Here is a 19338-nt window from a genome sequence, read left to right on the forward strand (position 1 = left end):
TGTGTTCTACATTTTTAATATGGTAGGTTGGTAAACAAGCATTGTTCCAAGGATAAAGTATGCAATGCCTATTGAAAAAATTGCTATTAATAACAATATTGCTGACCAATAACTTTTTTAAATTTCAGGTGTTTTAGAGTTATATCGCAATGTTGGAGGAGGTGTTTTTACTGTTGAGGATGAAGAGGTAAGTTGTATGTAATATGTCTGATTATTCCATGTTACCAAAGATTGGTCTTTGATGTGAAAAGATTTAATTCTTATTGTATCACAGTAGATTGTATAGCATGCTATATTTATCAAGATATAATAGATAGACATTTCATTTTCACTCCAAAATTTGAAACAGCAATGTCAACTATGTCAGGAAAAAAGAATTTTTTTGCTATATATGAAATAAAAAGTGATAAAGATGTAACATTTTATTGAAAAATGTAGTAATAGAAGCATGGTTCAAGATTATTTGAAGATCTTTGTGTAGACTGCATGTTTTCGGAAAAGCAGAATAAAGCTGTATATGACATATTACCAGTAGAAATTGATTTTTTTGCCATTGATTTTTTTGCCATTTTCATAGTTCTATATAGATTGCATGCATGTTGTTCTTCACAATAAGGTTGGGGTACCATATTTTGGTATACTATATGTAATATTAACATTACACAATGTAAAGGGATTCATTACTATACCAGCCTATTACATATATTGTTCTATACAATGGTGCCTTATATTGGGGGAGCCACTGTATGTCCTGCAGTCATGCATTAATTTTATTGAAGTTATAAAATATACAAATTGCCTGCAAGCTTATCAACAAGTAGCCTCAAATTTTACCTCCAAGCAGTATCATTGAAATCAGAGAATTGACAAGTTGGATGAGAATCCTGTTAATTACACCAGGGTTAGAATAATGAAAATAATGAATTTCTGATTGTAGTAATTGAAGGATAAATATTTCATGTGAGTTAGCAATTAGTCAGTATAGGAGCAAGAAATACATGACCATCCAATAGGGGAAACTTACTGAGCATGCATGCAGTCTATATAGCCAGAAGTCATTGGTACCTACGTTTCTGATTTATTTATACCACATGAGTGCATAGGCTGTTCAAATATATGCACATTGGGTACATAGAATATTCAAATAATTATATGTACACTGGGTGCATAGGATGTTCAAATATATGCACATTGGGTGCATATGATGTTCAAATAATTATATGTACACTGGGTGCATAGGATGTTCAAATATATGCACATTGGGTACATAGAATATTCAAATAATTATATGTACACTGGGTGCATAGGATGTTGAAATATATGCACATTGGGTACATAGAATATTCAAATAAATGTATGCACATTGGGTGCATAGGTTACTCAAATAGGTATTATACTCATGTGATACTTGTAGGGTAGCTTTTAAAAAAAAATTAACACAAGGTATAATGCACATGATTCTGATAATTATTTGAACATCATATGCACCCAATGTGCATATACCAAGAAACTTCTAATTTACTTTTGCTTGAAAGAATCAGTGTACAGTACATGCTTATTTGGTAGACTTTTATAATTTGATGTTAAAAGTAATAGATTTCAAGCTTTTGCATGCAAGACCAGCTTGCTTGTATTATCCCTTCCTTACAACATCTGTCTAAAGTTGACTTTGCAATATATTTTCCATGTTTGGAACTGAACTGAGCTGCCTCACCATCTTTTTATCTCTGGTCTCTTGCTGCATTTATCATTTTGAAATGACTGATGTTGTATATGTGATGATTTGTTGTGATGCTATATTAGAAATCTGTGATGATGTGTTGTGTTACTGTTTTGTTGTAGGTGACAACATCCATGCTTATGTGGGCAGATATTTGTGTAGAATATGTTGAGGTAATGTTCCATAGCTACTATATTACCTAAATTCGCCTTGTTTCTTTTCATGTCTAGAGTGTAGTTTGCGGCTTGCATTAGCATAATCATTGCCCAAAACTAATTAAATTTTAATACATTTAGCATCGTTTGTTTGCAAGATTCTGATTATAGGGAATCTGATTTCCATATTGAGTAACAATACAATTTGAGTATAAAATCTATATAAATTGGTCAGAATTTTCATGCCAAAACATTAATTATGTTAATGGCAAATAAAAAACACTTTCTAAATACAGTTTTCACATATCCCAATAAAAATCATTGTTTGTAATTAAAGTATTCACACATCCTAATAAATATCATTGTTTCTCAATGCAGTATTCACACATACCAATAAATATCATTGTTTCTCAATACAGTATTCACACATTCCAATAAATAGCATTGTTTCTCAATACAGTATTCACACATTCCAATAAATAGCATTGTTTCTATATACAGTATTCATACAACCCAATAAATAGCATTGTTTCTAAATACAGTATTCACACAACCTAATAAATAGCATTGCTTCCCTATACAGTATTCACACATCACAATAAATAGAATTGTTTCTGAATACAGTATTCACACATACCAATCAATATTATTGTTTCTTAATACAGTATACACATCCCAATAAATATAATTGTTGCTGAATACACAATTCCCACATTCCAATAAATAGCATTGTTTCTTGATACAGTATTCACACATTCCAAAAAATAGTATTGTTTCTCAATACAGTATTCACACTTCACACATCCCAATAAATTATTTGAGGTTGAAAGTTATTGTTGTCTAATATGTAAATTTCTCCATCATGATCAAAAGTTAAAGTTATCATTAAAACATATTTGATAAACAAAAATCTATACTGTCTGTACTCTGTTATAAGTGAATTCCAATTATAAAATGCACAGACCAAGATCTACTGATGCATCGTGTTATGGCAGATCAGGGTCTATATTATTTACAGTTGGACTTATAAGTGAGTATATATGGTACTAATAACATTTATCATGGCAAGTGACCATCATTTTTTTAAAGCGTTCTACATGATGATTAAAGTAATACCAGTCTACAAAATTTAGACACTTTTTGGGTTGTATTTGTTTCACATGTTTTTGGCAATGAAAATGTTGCATTTGGAGTCTCAGTAAACAGGATTCATGTGCTAATAAGCCAGTGATACTCAAAACATAAAATTGTTCACTCACTTGGCCTTAAGGCTCATTTAATTAATGGAATAGCCCATCTGCCCACCATGCATCATTTGTCTTTCATCTGTCAACAGTTGCTATTTCCAGCTTTGCAAAAACTGGTTTCATCCAAATTTGACTCAGAGAATTCTGGCATAAGGGTATTTTAGATTTAAACAAAACAGTGACATTGATGTGCCATCAGGTATGATGACCATCACTAAAAACAGAAAAACCTTATAAAACTAATTAACAAAATTTGGTTAAATTTGATCTAAAGCATCCTGGCATAAAGTCATTTAAATTTTTTCCAAATGATAAAGATCTACCATCAAATATGGTCGCCATTACTGAAATTATAAAAACCTTCAATTGATTTGTTTTCTAAAACTGCTAAATAGAATTTGACCAAAAAAATTGACAGAAAGCATTCAGTCATGAAGGTCTTTCAGATTTGTACAGATGATGTTGATCCAACACAAAATATGGCAGCCATCGCTAAAACCAGAAAGTCCTTTAAATGATGCCTTCAAAATCACTGAATAGAATGTTACCAACTTGACAGAAAGCATCCAGCATAAGCACCTTTCAGTTTTATGCAAATAATGCCAATCCAACTTTCAAAAAAGATGCTGTTACATAACTTATAAAAAATGTAAATAACTTCTCAGAAACTGTTCAGCAGAATTCTACCAAATTTGACAATGTATTAAGGGTTTTCACAGTCATACAAATTCATTTTGCCATCAAATTTAGCTTGCATTACTAAAAATGGAAAATCTTTTAAATGACTTCTCCAAAACCTCTAAACAGAATTTTACTAAATTTTACAAAAAGCATTCTATAATGACCATCTTTTAAGTTTATACAAATGAAGCCTCAGATATGGTTGCTTTACAAAAATATAGAAAAATCATTACACAACAGAATTTGACCAAATTTGAGTGAAAAAGTCCTAGCGTGCATGCATTTCAGATTTATACAAATGATACCACTCTGCCATAAAGAATAGCTGTTATACTAAAAGTATAAAAAGCTAAATATTTAAACATCTTTATCTAAAGAAAATGCAGAACTGTATGGGAACAACTCTGACCAGTATTGGACAAAATATACTGGTGTTTAATCAAATATGGATGAAGGTACAAAAACTGAATAAACAATGAACAATTGTTTTCATAACACATGCAATAATAGCACTGGAGAAATGTAAACAGAACATCCCTAACTGACCCAGATTTTTGTGGCCAGCTGCTCATGGTGTTAACTCAGCCAAGTGAGTAAAAATCTCAGGTGCAGTTAGGCCTCTTGTTAAAATAGTGATATTTTTTATTTAGTGATGTGGTCATTCATACATTTTAGAGCTTGTTTCAAGGACAACACTTTACTGGACTATTTGAAACTTTTCATATCTGAAGTGAAAAAAAATACTTTGTCTGCAATTACAAACTGCTTCCCGAGTGGTCTGAAGTGCTCTCCATTATGGATCACTGCCATCTCACTTCTGACTGCATGGGCTTGAGTCTAGGATTCAGCCAATGTGGGTATGCAAGAAAGCTTGCCAGTAGCTTCTCATGGGTTGGTGGTTCTTCCTGAGGTTTTCCCTGGTTCTTCTTCCACCATTAATACTGGCCGCCATTTATATCCTATCATGTGCTGAAAAATGGCATTAAACCCCACAACAAACAAACAAAACTGCTTGTTTATTATATTTTAGTATGTTAGTTTTGATGATTCATTGATTTTGGATCCACTCGTTTTTGGTAGGTTAAAACCATTCAGACCTATCCTATCCTACGAAATAAAAATTACATCATGATTTACATGCCTAAAAAAAACAACATGTATTTAAGTGTAACAACAGTCTAGTTATAGATTTGCTGTGTAACAACAGTCAAGTGATAGATTTGCTTTATTAATTAACTAAGATTCATACCTACACCAGTAAGCAACAGTAATTAAACTTATATGCATCTGAATCCCGTTTATTTGTTACAGGCTTTGCAGTTACTAATTTAATCTCCAAGAATTCATATATCACTTTATTCATAAAGCTTTGCTCTTTTCTGAAGTCTAATATTGTTGAATGTGTTACAATATATACTAATTGCTTCAATGTCCTAAAATTTCTCTAATTTGCAGATTCTAACTTAACACTCTCAGATCTTTTAGGTGTCACAATTACTGTTATTTGAAATTTCATAGACTCATATAATCATATAAATCCTTTCTTTTATTTTTAACCAGTGTTGAAAAACTCAGTCATTTGATTTCACAAAATTTAGGTTTTTATTTAAACTTAAGTAATATATCCTGTGATATGATTTAATTAATTTACATGTTAATACTTGTAATTAACAAATCAAAATTTCTTAACTTAAACTTATACTTTTGAATGTACCATATATATTAATACATATATGCTTGCTGATAAGCCCACACAAACTTTTTAAAAATGTTTTGTCAATATTTGTTTAAGATATATGTCTGATAGTAAGCAAACTTCTTACTATTAATGAATTTATTATACAGGCCCTTTGTGACATCTGAATAAAGGTTTTAGACTCTACACTTTTTGTTTTGGAAATTCTGAGTTTTCTTGACATCTCAGTCATTTTATAATTAATTTTCTATATATATTTGTCTGATAGTAAGAAAACTTCTCACCTATTGACAAATTTGTTATACAGGCCCTTTGTGACAACTGAGTGAAGAAGGTTTTAGACTCATGCTTTTTGTTTGAGAAGTTCTGAGTATCTCCATATGTTAATAATTCATGTGTTGAAAATATAGAATTCACATTTTTGCATAATATTATATGCTTTGAGTTTGAAAATGCATGGTTTGAAAAAACTGTTCTATCAAGTTTTCATTTACCATATCTTGAGGTTTGTCAAACTCAAGTAAGAATGTTGTCCAGGATGGTCTGATGATCAGACGGGACCCCATATATTCTAAAACTCAATCTTTAGAATCAGATTTCATGATGCTATTAGAATTTGGTATGCATCCAAAGTAAAGAAGATCATGACATTTTTCTAATTCTAACTTCATTCTTGTCAAAGTTACAGACTATTATTGGGTTTTGGAGTCTGAGTTTGAGTTTCTTTTTCAAGAAGTTTCCAGAATACAGGGTAAGAACCTCTGATTATGGTCACCATTCTTAGTAAGTAAAAAACTATTGATCTCATACTACTGATTCTTATGTTGCCATATCACTGATACTCAAGATTTTGAACGACTGATAATGATGTCATATCACTGATACTTAAGATTTTTATGATGTCATATCACTGATACTCAAGATTTTGTGTGACTGATAATGATGTCATATCACTGATACTCAGGATTTTGTGTGACTGATAATGATGTCATATCACTGATACTCAGGATTTTGTGTGACTGATAATGATGTCATATCACTGATACTCAGGATTTTGTGTGACTGATAATGATGTCATATCACTGATACTCAGGATTTTGTGTGACTGATAATGATGTCATATCACCGATACTTAAGATTTTTATGATGTCATATCACTGATACTCAAGATTTTGTGTGACTGATAATGATGTCATATCACTGATACTCAGGATTTTGTGTGACTGATAATCATGTCATATCACTGATACTCAAGATTTTGTGTGACTGATAATGATGTCATATCACTGATACTCAAGATTTTGTGTGACTGATTCTAATGACCTCATATCACTGGCACTCATGTTCTCATATCATTGATGTTCATGATTCATATCACCGATTCCCGTGATCTCACATCATGCAAATATTGATGATTTAGATCACAAATAAAATATTTTATTGTAGTTTTTGAGAAACCTTAGTTATTTTATGAGACAATATTCCCAGTACATGTATTAAATTAAACATTTCTTGTGCACATAATTTTTTCAATACAAAACCACCAAGTGAAATATTTTACATAGTTGTATGAATGCAAATGTATTTTTTGAATTTAGCAAGCATGGAGAAATGCAATGGGTAAGAATATCTAGAGAGAACTTTGATCCTGGCTGCAGTATTTGTAAATTTAAAAAAATATATTTTGGGTTACTAGGGTCTTTGGTTTAATTTTTGTTTTGCAGGTTTGAAAATATGGCATCACGTCTTGTTTACAACAGCTCCATGAGCTAATGAAAAGTCCAGTGTAAGACTGTGATGTGAAGTTCATTATATTTTTCTTCTCTCTAGATATCAGAGAGCCTACTGCTTTGGGGGAATGTAGCTGTTTTCTATTCAGAGGTACAAATCCCTGTCTGACTGGTTACTCTTACCATGCATAATGTTGGCTCAGACTGGGACAGTAGCTTATTTACATGCAATAAGGGACATCTGTGTACAGCATAGACCCAGATCTCATATAGTAAAATAGATCTCATATAGTAAAATGGAAATGAAGATAAGGTCAATGATGCTTACCTTCATGTAATATTTTATGAATTTTTGTAGATATCTTAGACTGTGATCTTTTAGAGACAAGCTTTGAGCTTGACACATGCACATAAGAGTTACCAACAGTTAATGTTTTGTGTACTTGTAAATAGAAATCAATGTCTTATGACTTTATTATAGCTGTGCCAGCCATGAAACAGCACTGCATTCTAGTTATGGAAGTTTTTAATTAAATCAATGTAATCCGATTTGGAGATGAGAACACTTCTGAGCTTGATATTTTGTTTAAACCAAACACTAATAACTTCACTTTCAAAAGTTTCAGGTTTAATTGAGAGTGAATTTTTTTATAAACATTTGATATTGTGCTTTTGATCGTGATTGTCAGTAGAAATTTGATAGCAAGAGGGAAGTTGGGAGAATATCCCTTAGACTTGTATGCCATTGTTCAGACAAAAAAATACTGATTACATCCATTAGAACTGTTCCAGGATTCCCCTGCATACAAATGTTTGCAGTAAGACAAACAATAGCGCTTCCTTATGGTTCAAGGTTGTCAATAATATAGTTAAATATTTAGGGTTTCGACATATTTAGGGAAACTTTAGCATATTCTTTACAGATAAACTGGTGGATGCCTTAAAGTAAAAACTTTGGCATATGGTGGAAACATGGTATAAATAAAAGTGTCAAATGAACCAGCTTTAGCAAAATCAAGAACACTTTTGAATTGGAGAGATACCTAATGTTTGGCTTTCAAAAATTTACTCAGTTAAAAATCAGTGCTCATTTTTTTGCAAATTGAAACTGGTCATTACCTAGCACCTATTATTCCAAGGCATGCTACATATTGCCCCTTTTGCACAGAAAAAGTAGAAGATAAAAGATATTTATTCTTTTTTTTCTCCATTATTCTAAGTAATTATGAAGACATGAGAAAAATCTTGTATCGCTATTTAGAGCATGTTGAATACAATATCCATAAGAGAATTTATTACTAATGTTTAATTATAACATGACACCCTGAATTATTAATTAGATAATTATTGTTAATAGATTAGAACATGATACCCTTAATTATTAATTAGATATATGAAATTTATGTAAAAGTAAAAGTTAAATAATGGTGAAGTAAATAAATTGGCAATCAATCAGTAAACTTGCTAGCAATGCTTCAGGAGAATTTCATGTATTATAATAAGTTTATTTTGTTACTGTTAAGTGTTCTGATAATTAAAGTTAACTATAAGCATCCATATGTGTATTTCTTAAAGAATTGATGAATGAAAGGCAATAATTTGCTCCCTAGAAAAATAAGTAAAAGATTAGAAGAAGAACCAACGATTTTACAAATCAAATCCAAAAATAATCCAAGAATTAAAAAATAGAAGTCTGAGAAACAAAAAGTCCTAATGAAACTGAGTTTGAATCTCGATGAAATCCAAAATGGAAGGCAGTGACATATGTTGTGGTCAGTGTTGTACTGATGTGTAAACAGTTCTTTGTTGAATCACAGAAAATAACATTCCAGTTTGAATTCTGTATAAATTTTGATAAATATCCTTGTACAAAAATTAATATAGAGCACTAGTATTTCCAGGGAAAAGAATCATTTTTCTTTAAAATAATTTGAAGAAAATAAAATAATTAGCCCAAAAACTGGTCACAACATAAGACACCTGAACGTCTCCAGTGTTAAGGCAAATATGACTATTATTTCTCAAAACAACAACAGTAAATCTAGCTACAACACAAAACAGATGCCCAGATCTGGGTCAGTCCTAAGGAAAAACCTTTAACACATAATCTAAAGATGGCCTTGATTCTACTTTATTAATCTTACTCTGAGAAAGAATATAATTTTTTTAAAAGTTGTTTACTACAAACTATGACTGGTTCTAAATCAAGGTCAGGAACTAGGTCAGCATTAGATACAATGTTCTGTAAAGTTGTTTACATCAAAAAAAAATACAAATCAGTCAGAACTGAACTCTATTCATGTAATTAAAGTTACATTACAATAGCAAGTAATGATATAAAAAATTTAAAACTTACAAACAATTAAATTAAATTCAATATAAATTAAATATACATAACAGTGTTGTCATTGTTATATCCTTTTTTTTAATGAAATACAATAAGTTATCTTATTTAGTTCTGCAACCAGTCAGTTTCATTAATTTTCTTAATTTAATTGAAACCAACATTTTACTGGTACAGTTAATACAAAAGGGTTTTATGAGATGTGCATATAACCAATTCTTTTAAAGTCTAAGACTATATAATTTATGACACTCTTTAATTTAGTATGGCTGATATAGTGGCTATCTAGAAAATATCTTGTAACAGCTATTTATTCTAAATTGATGGACATACCAACATTAAAAGCAACCCAACTTCTTTCTTACAATGTATAGTTAGTTATTCATGTATTTGTTCCTATATTCAAATGACTTTGATCAGTCTTGAAGGCCATCCTGAATATTTTGCTCCTATTAAAATGACTCTGATCAGTCTTGAAGGCCAGCCTTAATATTTTGTTCCCATTAAAATGACTCTGATTGGTCTTGAAGGCTATCCCTAATATTTTGTTGCTATTAAAAATGACTCTGATTGGTCTTTAAGGTCATCCTGAATATTTTGTTCCTATTAAAATGACTCTGATTGGTGTTGAAGGATATCCTGAATATTTTGTCCCTATATTAAAATTACTCTGATTGTTCTTGAAGGCCATCCTGAGTATTTTGTTCCTATTAAAATGACTCTAATCAGTGTTAAGGATAGCCTCAATATTTTGTCCCTATATTAAAATGACTCTGATCAGTCTTGAAGGCCATCCTGAGTATTTTGTTCCTATTAAAATGACTCTGATTGGTCTTGAAGGCCATCCTGAATATTTTGTTCCTATTAAAATGACTCTGATCGATGTTGAAGGATAGCCTCAATATTTTGTCCCTATATTAAAATGACTCTGATCGATCTTGAAGGCCATCCTGAGTATTTTGTTCCTATTAAAATGACTCTGATCGGTCTTGAAGGCCTGCCTTAATATTTTGTTCCTATTAAAACGACTGATTGGTCTTGAAGGCCATCCTAAATATTTTATTCCTATTAAAATGACTCTGATCGGTATTGAAGGATATCCTGAATATTTTGTCCCAAGATGGCCGGTATCGCTTAACCGGCTTGAAGCAGCTGTTCCGTTTTATATTGCCGTTTTCATGATATTTGTGCTTGTTGCCTGTTTTCATCTACGTTATTGTGTTCATTATGTATTGGCTGTTAAATTTGTATGTGTTTCTTCATCTCCTTGTTTTGGAAATGAGAACAATTAGACTTTTTCTCAGCTGTCTTGCTCCACTGTTTTTGAACAAACCTCCATCATGTGATACTTGCCAGTCAACCTGTTTATGCTACGATGGACCCTCATTAATTGCTTTAAATGATCACTCTTTGGCTCTCCACACTATATTGTGCTCTAGACTAAACGAACTGGGACTACATTCATCATTACCTAAATGTAAACAGAAGCGAAAAAAGAAACGTTGTTTCAAAGCTGGCCAGCGTAGAACAGGAAGAAGAATTCTAGTTATCTCCCTTATTTCGTCTCAACAATTTAAAAAAAATTTGACTGTTAATTTAGATAACCTAATTCAAATCCCTATTAATTCATCAACTTTTGTGTCAACTATCCAGGAGATACCTCTGCGTATTGCATTATTCAATGTCCAGTCAGTAGGACCACCGGAAAAGTGCACAGAAATAGTTCATTTTATCAGTGACCAGAATATTGACCTATTTTTCCTGACAGAAACATGGCTAAAAACATCAGGCAATGAGCCCAAGTGTGCGGATCTAACACCCACTGGTTACTCCATCAAGTCGTTCCCCCGTAATTCTCGCGGAGGTGGAATTGCTGTCATCACAAAGAACACCATGATGAAACGTCTTAACCACACCATACATTCAGTTTCGATCACACATCATTTGAACTAGTCCAAACTGCACTCACACTGGAGCAAAGGTCAGTCCATTTCTTCTGCCTATACCACCCTTCTCCTAGTAGAAAAAACAAGCTGGCTGATTCTCTCTTTTTGGAGCAGTTTCCGAATCTCCTGGACTATGGAAATTCAATAGGTGGCAACCTGGTTATTCTTGGAGATTTCAACTTTCACTTTGACTGTCCCAGAAACCCAAATACATAAAAACTCATTGATTCCATTAATGTTTTCAACCTGAAACAGTCAGTTAACCAACCCACCCATAAACACGGTCACATTTTAGACTGGATTCTTCATTGACCTGATGATAACATTCTACGGTCCTCCCTGGTATCCCATGACCTTGCATCAGATCACCTCTGCATTATATGCCATCTTGTCGTATCAGTCCCTAACCCTCCACCTTTATCTGCTACTGAGAGAAACCTCTGTATGATAAATAGAATGAAACTAATGCACGACATCCAAGCTAACTTAACAACTTGCTTACATCCTACCGCAGAACAACTCGATAACTGCCTGCGTTCATTGCTTGACAAACATGCACCAGCTACCAAGTGCAGAGTATCAATTCAAAAGTGTTCTCCATGGTATAGCAGTGTTAGGTACCAGCTTCACACTGCTAAATGAGACCGCTGTAAAACTGAGAGGCTTTGGCTTTCCACCAGACTCACTATTCATAAGCAAATCTATGAAGCCGCTAAGAAGAACGTCACGATCATACTCCATGCAGGAAAATCAGCCCACTACCGTACTTAGGTCATGGAAAGTTTTAGCTGCAAAGAGCTTTTCGAGATTACTAACAAGCTAATGTCAAGGAACAAATCAACACCACTTTCAACTACCTTCTCCCCAGTCAACCTTCCGGACATGTTTGCAAATTTCTTCCGTGACAAAGTACAAACCATTAGAGATAAGCTTGACACCACAGTTTCAGTTGACTCATCATCACCATGCAGTTGGGATACAACATTTGAGCAGCAACCATTAGCAGCATTTGAACCTGTCTCTATGGATTTCATACATACAAGCATGATGAGGAGTGCACCAAAGTCATGTGAACTTGATCAAATTCCAACATCACTGCTGCTTGAGTGCTTAGATCCAATATTGCTTTCACTAACTGATCTTATTAATACCTCTCTCTCATCCAGGGAAAATTCCCATCATTTTTCAAAACTGCCATTGTAAAGCCTCTGCTGAAGAAACCAACACTTGACCATAACGATTTAAGAACTACCGCCCAGTTTCTAATCTACCATTCATATAAAAAATCTTAGAAAAGGTTGTTCTATCCCAGCTTGTATCTCATCTGAATTCAAGCAGTCTTTTTAGCAATGCGCAGTCTGCATATCACCCTTGCCACAGTACTGAAACTAATCTTCTAAAAGTAGTTAATGACATTCTCTCTGAGTTGGATAGCAGAAAGATTACAGTCCTCACCCTCCTTGATTTGTCTGAAGCATTTGACACAATAGACCATGATATATTACTTCACCATCTCCAGCATGTATTTGGCATTCATGATACAGCCTTACTGTGGTTCAAGTCCTACTTGGTCAACAGGACACAAATTGTATCTGCAAATGGAATATACTCCAGCCCAGTTGATCTATGTTGTGGTGTTCCACATGAGTCTGTTCTTGGACCTGTTCTCTTCATTCAGTACACTCAGTCGCTCTCAAGTGTCATAGATCATCATCCAGTGTCTCACCAATTGTACACTGATGACACCCAAATATACAAATCTAGCCACCCAACTGAAGTTGATGCTACCATCCAAGGTGTAGAGAGGTGCATTTCTGATGTGAAATCATGCATGACATGTAACAAGCTGCAGATGAATGATGATAAAACTGAGGCCATTCTGATCACAACACAAAGACTTTCTCATTCACATCCTTTACCTCAAACAATAAATATCAGCAACACCAACATTAAATTCACACAATCATTACGAAACCTATGTGTTACTCTGGACAGTACTCTCACATTGCACCAACATGTCATGAACATATGCAAGGCTGCATATCTTGAGCTGAGATGCATCAACTCAGTTCGCAAATATCTTTCAGTTGATGCCATTAAAACACTTTTGTGTTCATTAGTACTTTCAAGACTGGACTATTGTAAGTCAATTCTGTCTGGTTCATCTCAATATCTGCTCCAGAAACTTCAAAAAGTTCAAAACACTGCTGCTCGGATCATACTTAGAGTACCACGATCAGAGCACACCTCCCTGCTGCTCTATACCCTACACGGGCTATCCATTCGATCCAGAATCAAACACAAAATTTGTTCTCTGTGCTAGGTTTTACTGTTGGACTCTAGTCCAACATACCTATCCGACCTCACCCATGTGTACACACCAGCAAGATACTTGCGCTCCTCTTCTGACAATTGTATACTCATTATTCCCACTATGAAAACAAAGTCATATGGACAGCGTTCTTTTGCATACCAGGGCCCAGCAACGTGGAATGAATTGCCCACTGAACTTAGACACAGAGACACAGTGATCACATTCAAGGAGGCTCTCAGAACTCACTTATTTAGACTGCAAGAACAAACTTAAAGACCTAATAATGTTTCCTACCTTAAATATTCTCAGCATGTTTTTTAATGTTTTCTAATTTCATGGTGTTTGTTTTTGTAATCATATCATTATATGTTTTTTATGTTATAGGTGTTGTCTAATGTTGTAAAGCACTAAGCTCTAAGAGCTTCTAAAGATTAGGCACTATACAAAGTCCTCATTATTATTATTATTATTAAAATGACTGATCGGTCTTCAAGGCCATCCTGAGTATTTTGTTCCTATTAAAATGACTCTGATTGGTCTTGAAGGCCATCCTGAATATTTTCTTCCCATTAAAATGACTGATTGGCTTTGAAGGCCATCCTGAATATTTTCTTCCCATTAAAATGACTCTGATTGGTCTTGAAGGCCATCCTGAATATTTTCTTCCTATATTAAAATGACTGATTGGTCATGAAGGCCATCCTGAATATTTTCTTCCCATTAAAATGACTCTGATTGGTCTTGAAGGCCATCCTGAATATTTTGTTCCTATATTAAAATGACTCTGATTGGTCTTGAAGGCCATCCTAATATGTTGTTCCCATTAAAATGACTCTGCTTGGTCTTGAAGGCCATTCTGAATATTTTGTTCCTATTAAAATGACTCTGATTGGTCTTGAAGGCCATCCTGAATATTTTGTTCCCATTAAAATGACTGATTGGTCTTGAGGCCATCCTGAATATTTTGTTCCTATTAAAATGACTCTGATTGGTCTTGAAGGCGATCCTTAATATTTTGTTCCTATTAAAATGACTGATTGGTCTTGAAGGCCATCCTTGATATTGTGCTCCTATTAAAATGACTCTGATTGGTCTTGAAGGCCATCCTGAATATTTTCTTCCCATTAAAATGACTCTGATTGGTCTTGAAGGCCATCCTGAATATTTTCTTCCCATTAAAATGACTGATTGGTCTTGAAGGCCATCCTGAATATTTTCTTCCCATTAAAATGACTCTGATTGGTCTTGAAGGCCATCCTAAATATTTTATTCCTATATTAAAATGACTGATTGATTTTGAAGGCCATCCTGAATATGTTTTCCTATTAAAATGACTGATTGGTCTTGAGGCCATCCTGAATATTTTGTTCCTATTAAAATTACTCTGATCGGTCCTGAAGGCCGTCCTTAATTTTATGTTTCCATTAAAATGACTATGGTTACTTTTGAATGCCATCCTGAATATTTCGTTCCTATTAAAATGACTGATTGGTCTTGAAGGCCATCCTGAATATTTTCTTCCGATTAAAATGACTCTGATTGGTCTTGAAGGCCATCCTGAATATTTTCTTCCCATTAAAATGACTCTGATTGGTCTTGAAGGCCATCCTGAATATTTTCTTCCCATTAAAATGACTCTGATTGGTCTAACTCATAACCCCTTAAGATGCATTCTTTAACCCTATCATAGTCACCATTTTGTTCAACTGACAGTGAATTGTAAATATCACCAGCCTTACCAGTGAGTACACATTGAAACAACTGTCCAATGCTGCCTTGGCCATTTCAAATTTTCAGCAACTTTTTCAAAATGAGTAAAATATTTGTCTACTTCTTTTTCTCTGAAAGTGGACACTAATGTAATATTCTTTGCAAGATCAAAACTTAAATTTGGATTTAAAGTTTGAATGTGCTGTTCACTTGCCAGTTCCATTTCTTTCATTCTACATTGATATTCCCTCTCTTTCTTCCTTATCTAATTGCATTTGTTCTTCTTGTATATGACCGCTCCGGTGGCCTAGTGGTTAGAGCGTCCGCCTCGGATGCGGGAGGTCGTGGGTTCGATCCCCGGCCGAGTCATACCAGAGACTTAAAAAATGGTACTAACAGCTGCCTCGCTTGGCGCTCAGCATTAAGAGGTTAGTGTTAGGACTGGTCGGCCTGGTGTCAGGATAATGTGACTGGGTGGGACATCATGCTACATGTCTGCGGCATGATGCCCCTGTGCTAGACATCACTATAAACTGCCACATTGCAGACATCGTAGCGATATGACTGAAAAATTGTTAAAGCTACGTTAAAAATCAAAATCACATCACATCACATCACATCACATCTTCTTGTATATGCATTTGTTTTTCTTTCTCTTTTTCTTCTGCTTGTAAATGCATTTATTTTTCTTTCTCTTTCCTGTCTTTCTCTCTCTCTCTCCTCTTTCTCAAACTGTACTTTATTTTTTCTTTTTATAATAACATTTGTTCTTTTTCTTTCTCCAGTTTCATTTGTTCTTTATCCAATTGTAACTGCAATTGCATTTGTTTTTCTTCTTTATCTTTCTGAAGTTCCAGCTTCCTCAACTCCAATTCCATCTTGTATTTTAATTTTAATTCCTTCATTTTTATGTCAGAGTCTGATACAGACTTACTGATTGAAACCAAAGCACTTTTATCCAAAACATTCTTTTCTACCAAATACTGAACCAAAATATTTCTTATTTCTTGTTAAGGAAGCCTTTACCTCAGAAAGATCATATTTTCTAGCAAGTTGAACCAATTCATCTTTTTTGAAAAGATCTAATTGTTCCTGGGTAGGATGTGAAAGAAAGATTTTCACTTTTGATGACATTTTAGAAAAGCTTGTCGACTTCAATAAAAATTTCAAAAACATGGGGAATTCAAATTTCGAAAAACAAAGTTTTCTGAAATATTCTAGCCAAATTTCAAAATAATTCCTTAGACGAGCGCTCAATTCTTATATGACATGTTTAGGCTCAAACAAACAGTAACACAAAAAAGAGTGAAAATAACAAGCTTTGAAAAATATAATAATTTGTTTCCTAGGAAAAATTCTGTAAAAATGAAAATATATGAACTTAGGTTTTAAGAATCAAACCAAAAAATAATCCAAGAATAATCCACGAGTAAAATTTTAGAAGTCTTAATAATAAAATGTTCTAATGATTTCAAGTGCCAACAAAGAATCCAAGATGGAAGACAATGGTGTATGCTGTAACCTGTAGTGTGTTGAAGTCTTCAGTTTCTTGTAGAAACAAGAAATATCACTCCGGTTTTGGAAATCCAAATACATTTTTTATAAGAGGTCTTTGTTCAAGAATTTTGTATGAGCACACGTATACCTCCAAGAAAAAGAATTAATCCTTTTGAATCCAAATAATTTGAAATAACTCCAAACATCACATTAGACACTTTCCAGTCTAAAGAAAAAAGCCCAACTGAGATTATTTCTTTAAAACAAAGGTTATATCATATTCTAAAACACAGTTTCGAAAATCCCCAAGTTACAAAATTGAAAGGTGGGGGGCACATGATTTTGTTTATATCATGTACGCCTAATATGACCCTGATGAAAACCAATCATTTTACTCTATGAAATAAAATGTAGAAAATTGTTTACATTTTAAACCACATAGTCCCATCATGACCTCGACAACAACCAATCATTTTAAAATAAAAATAGAACTTTTTACGTGGCTACTACTAACTTTGAATCAAGGTCAGGATCCAGGTCAACACCTGGTGTTTACTAAAATGAACAGTCAAAGTCACACTATTTTCTGGATAAAAGAACTTCATTATTTTGACATATACTCAAATTTAAAAAAATAAAAAGATTTTAAAACTTCTGAATAACCTAAAGTGGTATCTCAGATAATTTCCAATGCTGAAGGTGTTGATGTGCCTGTAGTGGCCTGCAGTCTCTAATGCATTAATGTACCATTGACCTGAATTGTATCAATGTGCCAACAGTCTTTTATTGATTCACAGTAATATAATCTAAGGTTTCCTGGTTTGAATTCACTATAATTCCCAGTTAATGTCTCCTTCCCAAAATATTATAAAGCACTTTGTATTTCCAGAGAAGAATAGTTTAAATTAATTAATTTCAGAACAAATCAAACACTGAACATAACAAATGATTCTGCCTCAACATCTTAAAGCAAAAATAAATATGTTTCCCAGTAAACAAGATTATAAAACCCTCTACTCAACCTAGGTCACAATTAGCATTTTCCAAAACAAAACTATTACTTAATGGAAAATTCCATTCTAGAAGATTCTGTTAGTAAAATTATAATAAAGAACATAGTAAACAATGTTCTTGACTCAGACCAAGACAAATATGTTTACTTTTATTGATAATGATCCTGATATTAAACCCACACTTATAGAGAAAATATAAACTATGTATTAGTTGTGTACAGAAATAAAAAAAATCAATGATTCTGGTCAGGTCAATGATGAACTTGATTTTGGACAAGGTCAGAGACAAAGTGGTGTTCATCTGACCCCCAAGATGGCACCATAGTGGCTTCTTGTAACTCCTGCTACTCGTCATTTACATGAGGCTCTCACTAAAATACTGCTTGCAATATTTAATTGATACTGAATTAAAATGGTGTAGATTTGATCGCTATCATATCAACACTTTTGTGAATGAGTTTTGAAAACCAAACCTAATGGACCCTGGAGTAAAGTCAAAGAGCCTTGCATGCCTTTTTGAAGTTCATTGTTGTTGTTTGGGGTTTAAAGCCATTTCTCAGCACAGGATGGACTATACATGATGCCCAGTATAAATGTGCTTAAAAAGTTAACTTCAGCTAGTCCAAACTACACTAACTTTAGCATTATTAAAACTGGGAAAATAATTTTTTCAGAGCAGGCAATATTAGCTTCTGAGAATGCAGTAAACGAATTATAACATGTATTAAGAAAATGTTGTTGTTTCATTTTTTTCAATTTTACCATTGAAGTCCAAGAAGTTAAAATAACCAAGTGGAGATAGCAGTCTCTTGATAGGTGCACATCTGAAGTAAGGCCAAACTGTGAAGACAAGGCCAAACTGTGAAGGCAAGGCCAAACTTTATACTCTACAATCCAAATTGCACCCATCAATCAACCAAAACAAAGGGAATTAAAAGTTTTTTGGACAGTATTTATGATACACATGTCCGTTTCAAATAGCCAGGATTACCAGAAAAGAAAATTGGGAAATTCTTTTCCCTTAAGAATCAAATCCTGTGCAAATTATGAAACTGTACAGATGAACAATAACACAGTCATAGAAGATACCACATTGTAGTGAAACTGCCTTACAGGACACACGGTACTAATGATATGGAAAAATGGGAACCAGCCTGGAAAAGGGTGAACATAAAATAGAGTATATATGGGTTTGGCTGGCCAGGATTGGTTAATAGTGTAAGTTATGTTGTAGGAAAAAGAATCTTTTGAGAGCTTATCCTAGTTGTAAGTGAAAAAAAAATAG

General features: G+C 33.4%; 1 protein-coding gene across 7 annotated transcripts in view; it reads left to right on the forward strand.

Moving 5' to 3' along the window:
• Window positions 1-19338, forward strand: part of LOC149806550 (putative 3',5'-cyclic phosphodiesterase pde-5) — a 256230-nt gene that overhangs the window by 110053 nt on the left and 126839 nt on the right. For 5 of the 7 annotated variants that reach the window (XM_089954339.1, XM_089954332.1, XM_089954365.1 and 2 more), the window contains 3 exons: window positions 129-187; window positions 1843-1893; window positions 7330-7380. In XM_089954339.1, the coding sequence (XP_089810465.1) occupies window positions 129-187; window positions 1843-1893; window positions 7330-7380 (161 nt within the window). The remainder of the gene's footprint in view (window positions 1-128; window positions 188-1842; window positions 1894-7329; window positions 7381-19338) is intronic. The other 2 variants (XM_089954348.1, XM_089954355.1) reach the window with 1 other exon arrangement.

This window comes from Sinohyriopsis cumingii, chromosome 1, assembly GCF_028554795.1.
Source record: "Sinohyriopsis cumingii isolate HCF-2022 chromosome 1, ASM2855479v2, whole genome shotgun sequence".
Lineage (NCBI taxonomy): Eukaryota > Metazoa > Mollusca > Bivalvia > Unionida > Unionidae > Sinohyriopsis > Sinohyriopsis cumingii.